The 9895-nt window shown below is 38.3% G+C and overlaps 1 protein-coding gene across 1 annotated transcript in view; it reads right to left on the bottom strand.

Annotated features, from left to right (window-relative positions):
• Positions 1 to 1598: 1598 nt before the first annotated feature.
• dner (delta/notch-like EGF repeat containing) overlaps positions 1599 to 9895 on the bottom strand; it is a 71095-nt gene continuing 62798 nt past the window's right edge. The window contains exons 9-13 of the mRNA XM_033977484.2: positions 4585 to 4707; positions 4393 to 4506; positions 3293 to 3424; positions 2962 to 3208; positions 1599 to 2730 (exon numbers count right to left, since the gene is read on the bottom strand). Coding sequence (XP_033833375.1) covers positions 2619 to 2730; positions 2962 to 3208; positions 3293 to 3424; positions 4393 to 4506; positions 4585 to 4707 — 728 coding nt within the window. The 3' untranslated portion in view covers positions 1599 to 2618. The remainder of the gene's footprint in view (positions 2731 to 2961; positions 3209 to 3292; positions 3425 to 4392; positions 4507 to 4584; positions 4708 to 9895) is intronic.

The raw sequence follows: 9895 nt of genomic DNA, 5'->3' as shown, positions 1-9895 counted from the left end.
TTGACTGTACGAAAATTACAAGATGCCCAAATATTTGTATCATTCATGTTAAATCCACACTGTATAACTATTTTTTTTTTTTTCTTTAGCATGTTTTTTATTGTACTGAAAAACATAGAAAAACGTGCATCCTTAGTGTGGACAGGTTTGATCTCCACTAACCTGTCTTATTTGGACTGGAGGATGGCCTCTTCCTGCTTGTCTCCATGCAAATATAGGTTCTTTGGCTATACAATTCCACAGTATGGCATAACGTGTAGGCTGCTTATCCCCATGAAGAATGTTCTCAAGTATGGTTTTAATGTTGTATTTCAGTAAAATCATGCAGGTAATATGCCACCTCCAGAAATGTATGTAAACAACTGATTTGCCATACGAACACAATTTAAACTCAACCATTTCAAAGGGATTTTCTGCCTGGTTTTGTGTCGTGAGATTTCAAACCTGCCAACAGTAAATGAACTTAGCCCCCAGGGACTAAAAAGGGCAAAGGTCAAGACTGAAGACCTCCATTTCAATCCAGCATCCACCAGAGCCATCAATAACATGCTCCTCCTCCTCCCGCTGTGCCTGGACTTGTAATGTATGTAGGTGTGCTGAGCGACATGGCCGGGCTGTGGCAGGCTGTTTTTAGACATGTTTACATGGGGGAACATCTGGATAAAGCCTGAGGTCACAGAGGCTATTCACTTTACCACCAGCCCATAAATGGCCTTTCCCACGACTGACAGTTTAGTCTGGTGCTGTGACCTTGGGACGTGATGGAAAAACAGTCCTGGAATATGTTGAGGTTTGTATGACTTTGTTTACAGCTTCAAACAACTCAAGTTGTCTATGTTGTCAGAATGCTTTTGAGACCAACTAACTTGACAGCAGATGAAAATGTAAAAGAACAACTACTAACACTTACCACTAATAACATTTTCATAAGGAATAGCCAAAAGGAAAATCTGCATCTGATCATGTCTTCTACATAACACCTAAAATTGAACATTTCTAACATCCTGTCTGAAAGAAAAAAATAAGTAATTTATTCTAGTGTTTGTTTAGCATTTTGCTGTTGTTTTGGATGTAGGCCAGAGTAATCATCTGTTTCATTTGAACCCATAATACTGGTAGAAAAAAAAATTCAAATGAACTTATAGATGGTAGCTTTAAAGGTGCAGTAGGTAACTTTCTGAAAGTGGAATAGAAATAGAACGTTACTTACCATACTTAGACACATTTTATGCCATACTGTGGAAGATTATAGCAAAGCAATAATATTTACATAGAAACAAGCAGGCAGAGAAAGTAAGTCAGGTCTGTGGAGAAGCAAGTCTGATCATGGTACGGATTTTCATTGACATGAACAACCAAAATGAAAAAAACATGCTTTTATTTTAGTCTATGTTAAATACCCAATGTTATATATTAAAATGTTAAAATGTAACTAAAATGCTAAATGTTACATATTGTGGCTTTTAATGAAAGCAAATACACTTAATATATTTTGACTATAGGGTAAAATCTGGCTATTCTAGCTATTCACAATCCAGAAAATACAATACACTGAACCCATAACAATGAGAAAACACCATAACCAGGTAAGTATTTTTGTCACTTCAGTTTTTATTGTTTACATCATTCAATAGTGGGAATAGATAAGCATGTGAATTCTGTATTAAAATGAGAGGGAAAACAAGGAGATTAGCTGGGCTTATTAAATCACAGCTTAACCTTGAGGAGAACAACACCGCGGCACACTGAAAGTTTCCATTGACACAAAAGCACATAGAGTATACACTGGTGCGGTCAATGTTACCTCTTATCTCTATTTCTCACACTTCCAAGAGAATATTATTTGTATTATTGTAAAGTGTATTGGCACATTGCAAGAACATCAAAACCACAATTTGCTCTGCCATTATTATTGATAAAGAGCGATACAATCTGTAGGCCTACACTTTCTTTTCTATTCATTTACCATTGATAACTGTAACAAATTGGACAACATGTACTTTAAAATAAAGCTTAATTATGAATAAATACAAGTTAATATTCAAATAACCACAAATGGTCCAGAGAAATATTTGGCACAATCTTGACTACTGCAATGTAAAATATTATCCAACATACAATACAACGGAAGTACAAATAGGATTTAAGTAATGAGCAGAACAACAAATGTAACCATGCACAATGTAAGGCAACCTACTGCAGTTTTTGAATATAGAAAATATACATTGTGTGCCTCATAGGAGTGCACCTATGTCTACAACACTGTGTCTGCCAAGTGTAGGCTAAAAACTGGTCTAAACCTCACCCATATGGACAGACGGGCTGGACAGACTAAAGTCTTCTCTAAGTTACTGCTCATGTTGCCCATTCATTATTGATGTTTATTGAAGACAAGTTTGCTTCTACCACTACAGACAGCCTTAAACAGGAAAATAGATGTATCAAATTCCAGATTTGATCTCTTCAAACTACAATCTACTACTTTTTTATTTGATTTTACATTCACGCAGTTTTGCTGTTATTTGTTTTTTGTAAGAAATTCTATGCTTTATATACTAGATGTGTGTTTGGGTGTATGCAGCATGTAGTTAATTCTAAAAGTTGGCATGGTTGTTTGCTTACAAATCCTTTGTTTTAATGAGAGTAACCAAAGGCTTGTCCTCAGGACAGTAGTCTTCATAAGCAATAGGGGTAGCATCATACATGGCGGGCCGGGACTTCTTGCCAAATCTAAAAAAAAAAAAAAAACGCACAAGGGCATATTAGTACAATTTTAATTAGTCATTAAAATCTGTTCTTTGTCCAGGGAGGCAAGGGAAGTATGTTTGAGATAGGTCAGAACCGTCTACTCTCTGGTTTGTGGGCAAATGCAAATATTATAGCTATAAACTGACAAAATGGGTTAAACTCAATGCATACTTCTCCAACTTGATTTGATGCAGTTGTTGCTGTAACACTGACCTGGCGTGGCGTATGGAGGCGATGGCGTTGCTGAACTCGCTGTCAATGCTGCGACAGTTGTAGAACTCCTGGTAGGCGTGTCGGGAGGAGCCCTGGTACTCGATGCGGCTAATGCGACAGATGCCCACAATGAGGATGATTAGCATGAGGACGAATGCCACACACAGAGCTCCAATGATGATGTACAGGGAATGACGTGGCATGTTGGTCAGCGTGTCATCAGTGTGCGCCGGCTTCCACTGCAAATCTAATGTGACACGCGAGAGACAAGCCTTTCATAAATCTAACAGAGAACATGAAAGAACAGATGCTCGCTGACAGGGAGACTTACGGATCTCACAGCTGGGCCCCACCCACCCGGGCGGACAGTGGCAGGTGAAGCCGTTTGATTGGTCAATGCAGGAGCCGCCATGGTGACAGGGGTTGCTCTCACACTCATTGATGTCGATCTCACACTTTTCACCTGATTAGAGACAAGGTTAGACTTGTGAAAAGGCATGTCCTTGAATTTGATAAAACAGTAGTGGCAAACGAGTCACAATGGCTTGAGTCTGAGTCCCAAGTCTGAGTCAGGTTTGGTAGGACTAATCCATGCATACAGCCTACAACTTACACAATTCTAATAACAGTACAAGTCAAAGTCACTGAAACACAGTTTGCGTTGTGAGTTTTTGTGTATTTTTACACATTGTCAACACATTTTCAATACATTAATCTCAATATCGCTACAATTTCTATATGTTCTAGGTCTCAAAACTGCAAAAATTAATATTTCCTCCATTGTTTATGCTAATTATCAATAAACGTAGCATTTTATATCAGAGTTAGGCCTTTATTGAGCCATTTTCTTACTGTATCTGCAAAAGTATGGCACACTTAACCCTTTTCTTGCTGTGATAACTGGTGCTGGAGTACTGCCAGTGTATTGAGCCTTACATGTGTTGTATTCAACTCTGACAAAAAACATCTTTCAAAAGCCAATTTACAGTTACCAAGCATATGTAATACCCAGCGGGTGAAGAGGTACTCAAATTTGTTACTTGAGTAAAAGTACAGGTACTAGAGAAGAAAAATACTCAAGTAAAAACATTATTGTTTACTGCTTGATTTTTGCCATTTTCCTAAAAAATTGTATAATTACAATAGGGCTCTAGCGTTAGCGCAGGGCGGACAAGTCACTCACCCTACTCGCACGGGCCCTAATTGAGAAATACTATTACTTTTCAGTCCAGTTAAAAAAATGCAGTGGAGTAGAAAGTACAGATACCTGCTCTCAAATGTAGGGAAGTAAAAGATACCAAAAAATTCTACTTAAGCATAGTACTTTACTACTTTTACTTCAACTAAATACTAAGGATATATTGTCTGATGTTTGAGCCATCAAAGTGAACCTGAAGTCGAGTCATGAGTCATAATCAAATCTTCACTTACCATGGTATCCGGGAGCACAGACACAAGACGCGTTGAGCCCTGTACTCTCACAGTGTCCACCATTCTGACAGCGCATCCTCAGACAGGGGTCTTTGTAGATCTCACAGTGTCTGCCTGTACAAAGCAATACATAACACAAGCTCATTAACCTGCTGCACTGCTCATAGAAGCAGTCATTGATACCAGGCTCACCTTCAAACTGAGAGGTGCAGACACATTCGTAAGCATTGATGAGGTCTCTGCAGGTGGCATAGTTCTGGCAGGGGGCGGAGAGACACTCGTTGTACTCCTCCTCACAGTACAAACCATGGTAGCCTGCAAACAACCAAGTCCACAATGTTAATATGTGATGTTAGATATATTATTATACCATGACGATTTGGCCCCTTTTTATTACCTGTCTTATTGCAGTTACCCAGTGGTGGAAGAAGTACACAGTTTTGTTACTTAAGTAAAAGTACAGATACTGGAGCAAAGAAATACTCAAGTAAAAGTATCACATGACAAAATCTACTTGAGGAAAAGTATTAAAGTACTTGGTAAAAATGTACTTTAAGAGTAAAAATAAACGTATTTGGCACAGACTTTGAGGTTTTATAAGGCTTTAAATGTAGTGATTTTGACACAGATTTGTGCTAAATTTTGTTCAACAGAAACAACAGAATTTTTCATAACTGTTTTTATTTGTATTTTTGTGTTTGCTCAATCTATGAAAGTGTTAAAAATAAACTCTCAGCCTTTTCAGCAGGTCTCAGACAAAAAAAACAAAACACTTTTACTTTTCAGTCCAGTTAAAAAATGTAGTGGAGTAGAAAGTACAGATACCTGCTCTCAAATTTAGTGAAATAAAAAGTATCCACTTTAAAATCTACTTAAGTAACGTACAGATACCTAAAATTGATACTTAAGTACTTCTACTTTGTTACGTTCCGTCACTGCAATTAGCTATATATGTTGTTAAAGAGGGCAATGTCTGGAGACACAACAACAGAACTAAATTATATTTGGGAAGTAGTTGATGATTTTTATAAACATAAATGTTCCATATAACTACAGGAGGATAAGTCGTGTTTTAATAGAGCAGCACCTCGATATTGGCTTCCGGATGTTCCCCTTTTAAACACTGATGGCTACTAGTGTTGTTACAATATTCAAATTTGAAACTTGATTTTGATATTAAAGAATAGACTCGACACTCAATACCGATGATGATAATTTTCAACATTAAATCATAGTCAAGTCGTTTATATTACCATGTGGCCTTATATCTGTGTAATCCCTCAGTCGTCCAGGTAGGTTCCATAGCGGATCATGGGCGTATACTAGTCTATGTGGTCTTAATATAATACGGACAATACTTTTCTCAACCCTAATGACTACATGGCAAACCTTTCTACTGCGCACCACTCTTAGACAAATGAAGAATTATATAGACTAGTTTTCAAAGGTTTGCATGTATTGAACTGCCAAAAGCACAAACACATACTTTGAATAAAACCCCATGTCTTTTCTTTATTTCAGAGGCAAGTTAAGAAACCCAAAGACTTCTTTAGTATTCAAGATTTAGATGTTACTTTGTCATGTCTTCCTTCTGTTTTGTATACACACGCTGTCACTTTGAATATCCTGGATGTAATGCAGTGCTCTGTGTTTCCATAGGATGGCAGCTGTGTTCTGATGCACACAGACGCCTGTGTGCCTGGAAGAACAAAGTGCAGCCTAAACACCAGACAAGTGCTACATCTTCTGTTTCTTTCTGTTCGACAAAAACGACTAGGAACAAAACGTGTGAGTAAACAACATGACCCAAATCTGTCATACACTACTTTCAGAAGTGGATTCAGCCCAAGGAAAATGCTGATTTCGTATTGGCAGACATTTCAGGGTTGCTTTGACAAAAGTATTTTTGTTGTGCTTGACCTCACATGGCATTTATCGAATAGTCACATATGGCCTTGGGTGTTTTTATTAGACTAGTGTTATAAACTGATGTGTTACTGAAAATTGCAGACTTCAACCTCGGGAAAATGGCTGATGTGGAACACTTTTGACATTGATTGACTAAATCAGTTGACCCTCGATATAATCTCATGTAGTCTGGAAGAGGATATAGGTTCTTGTACATAAAAGCACTGATATAAACATTTGTTCTTGTTAGTTTAATCTAATCGAGAAATAATTTCAAATTGTCAATGATTCAAGCTTGGGGATTTTTAATCAAGAAATTTGCAGCTGTGGCAGTAAAAGCATGTGGTTTGAGTTCAGACTTCAGAGGAAGATGTATTTTATTTTTATTTCATTTTTAATTTAATGGCACTGACCCCTGCTCCAAGAGAAGTTTATTGATCGAAAATAAAATGACCGTTGAACCTTGAAATGGTGATAGCGATAAAACCAGATGTTCTGGTCTCCATTTTAGCTTTATTAAAATCTAACAAATATCATGAGAAAAAGTAAGCATGGGTAGGTGTTAAAACAGATGTGCAATCTATTTATTAAAATGTGTATATTTTGGCAAGTCAAGCAACACATTTCAGACATAAAGTGGAGGACCAACAAAAAGATGAGGGAACCAACCAACCTAGCCAAAATATCTATCATTATGTATAGACAAAATGGGTTTTGCTAGTCATTATTATTGAGAAAGATGCTAGTTACTGACTGGCTTCAACTAAAATTCAAATAAGTAAAAAAAAAACCTAAATAAAAATTTGGCCCAAAACCACATTTCAAATACGGTTGCTAACTCGGGCAGTACATGTAGGACTAAAGAAAGGACTGAGGGGACAGGAGGGGCAGAAGCTGGGTATTTCGAACAGGGTGATTTGTCTAACAGGTACCCACATTTCAAAATTCGCCCTTGCAGCCAGGTGTCTGGAAACAGAAACACCTGGATGTAATTGGGGCAGTCTTGCTTGATGTCACATAGTACTTTAAATACCAGTGGCCACTCGAGGCAACATGCACTCAGTTTTTGGCTACAAATTTATAAAGTTGATTTAGAGTTTAGTTGCACTTTAACCATCTATCAAAAGCTAACCACAGAGCAGCAGAAACACTTGGCATGGTACCTATTTTCCTTTTGAGAACATCACTTGGAACCACTCCATACAAACTTTGGCATTCGAAAACTCTCTTCCCAAATGCGCTTTGCTTTGACTGTCAATGATGTGTGTTGTATATGAACAGTGTTGCTTCCAAGACTATCTCTGGAGGCTTTCTACAACTGGAGGTGCAATCTGCTCCCATCACTTCACACTTGGAGCCACTAAAGTTCCCAGTTGGATGCCAGAGCTGACAAACTTTTTACAAATCCCTCCTTGGGTGTGTTTGGGGAGAAGACAGGGAATAATTGAAGATCCCGGTCTCAGCCTCTGGGGGCCACCTCTGTGAAATGCCACTGAAATGTCAAGTGCCTCTTTCCATAGACAGGCAATGGGGCTGGCAACGTCTCATGTACATGGGATTACAGCCGGCTGGAGGACCAATCCTTCTCCGTATCACAAGAGCTTTGGAAGATGGCTACTGGGAGAGCTCCAAGTCAGACAGACTGGGCATCGAGAAGCAAGCCAATGCTAGACCAATTACCAATGTTTTCACTTGGTTTACTTGGTCAGCTGCCTGTCATTGTGGGTCAGAGGCTGGAGGAAAGATGCAAGAGGTGGTGAGTCGCTACCATACAAGAAGCACTGACCCACAGATCTTGCCAAAGCAATTCATCTTATCTACTCACAGTGTTAAAAGTATATTGTTCAAACCACAATAATGAACCATAAAAAACATATGCAAAAAAAAAAAAGAAAAAAAGAAAAAAAAAGAAAAAACTTGAATCAACCTATTTTGTTCCAAACATATTCTTCTTGCATTTTAAAATCTCAAGAAACATTGATGGAGGACCTTCGATTAAAGATGACACTGACATACTATGGAACATTCCAGGCAAAACAACATATAGACAAGCTAGCAGACCCACAACAGAAGTTACATAGTGCACCTTTAATTTCAATTTGTGTATTAGGTTTGCAAAGAAAAAAACCTTTACATAGTTAGTTGGTCGTTAGTGGTGTTAGAAGATAGTGAAACTTAAACATTTAGAAGCCAACAATCATGTTTTGGGTTATAAAATTTAGTTACTACACTAACTATGTTGACTTTAAATAATTGTAAATGTATTACATCATTATTTTCCACCTATATCTTATGCTTCTTTGTTGAATAGCATAACTTGAAATCTTAACTTTGCAATCAACATGAAACAAAATTATGACATAAAGTGTTTCGCCAAAGGCAATGGCTCATTTTCAGACTGTACTTAGGGACTAACTTCCATTGCACTGGCAAACCTTAATCTTCGCCAGATTACAGAAAACTGGACAGTGGACATCACCTCCACAGAACCTATGAGCATTTCTTATAAGCATGTCTGCGGGGTGGGATAGCGCAAACTCTCTCCTCCTCAGACAGACACTGCATTCTGATGAGCTATAGTAAAGGTCAGGAGTTGGACCACAGCGTTTTGTGTGTGTGTGTATGTATGTGCATGTGCGTGAATGTGTGCATGTCTGGACCAAGCATCTTCATTTACGTCTGTGTTGCTAATTGCACATGTCCAATATTCGGCGGTCCCATTAGACAGGGCTGTCCGTGCGGAGTCATTGGATTGGAAGGGAGCATCTGCCCAAGCAGCAAAGTCACAGGAGAGAATTGATTAAAGCAACGCACACACATATCGGGCAATTGCCTCACCATGGCAACCAGACAACACACGAGGAGAGAGGGAAATGAGGTGAGGTAAATGACGGGATGATGCAGATGCAGAAGGACAAATGGACGGATGCGGAGGAAAATAAAATAAAAGGGTACAAATGGACAGTGGCAAGATTCCTATAACTACTGTGTCATATTAGCTACTTATATTATTATTTATGTAATGTTTTCTGGACATTTTTAGTCACTGTACAGTTTTTTGCCCTATTCTCTTCTCAGCCACCCTGCAGCTGTGCCCACCCGGGGCAGACTGACCGAAGCAAGGCTGCTAATCTGTGCCTAAGGTCTCTTATTCCTATAACAGCTTGCAAGTAGAAGCAAAGCCACATTTCACAGACTAAATTATTATTGCAGTATTTTACATATTTGTAATATTTGAATGCCCTGCTCTAGTTCCCACACTGGGACAATATGTTCGACAGCTGAGTCGTAGGCGTCCTCTCTGCATAGACTTTGTTACATAGATTTCCAAAGTGATAAATTATGCTGATTTAAACTCACAGGGGTATGAGCTATAACTTAAATATTCACTGATGAGCATGTGGAATATATATATATATATATATATATATATATATATATATATAACAAGTGCATAGAACCAACAGAGCCACATTATATTCATGACCAATAGGGAGGGCCATCTATCCAGGTCTGCAGAAAGGTAAATGCAACAAAATGTGTAATGATAAGTCATCATTCTGCTCCATTGATTTCCTCACAGAGGCATTGGCAT

Source organism: Periophthalmus magnuspinnatus, chromosome 13 (assembly GCF_009829125.3).
Source record: "Periophthalmus magnuspinnatus isolate fPerMag1 chromosome 13, fPerMag1.2.pri, whole genome shotgun sequence".
Classification (NCBI taxonomy): domain Eukaryota; kingdom Metazoa; phylum Chordata; class Actinopteri; order Gobiiformes; family Gobiidae; genus Periophthalmus; species Periophthalmus magnuspinnatus.
This window is presented reverse-complemented; position numbering and strand designations above follow the sequence as displayed.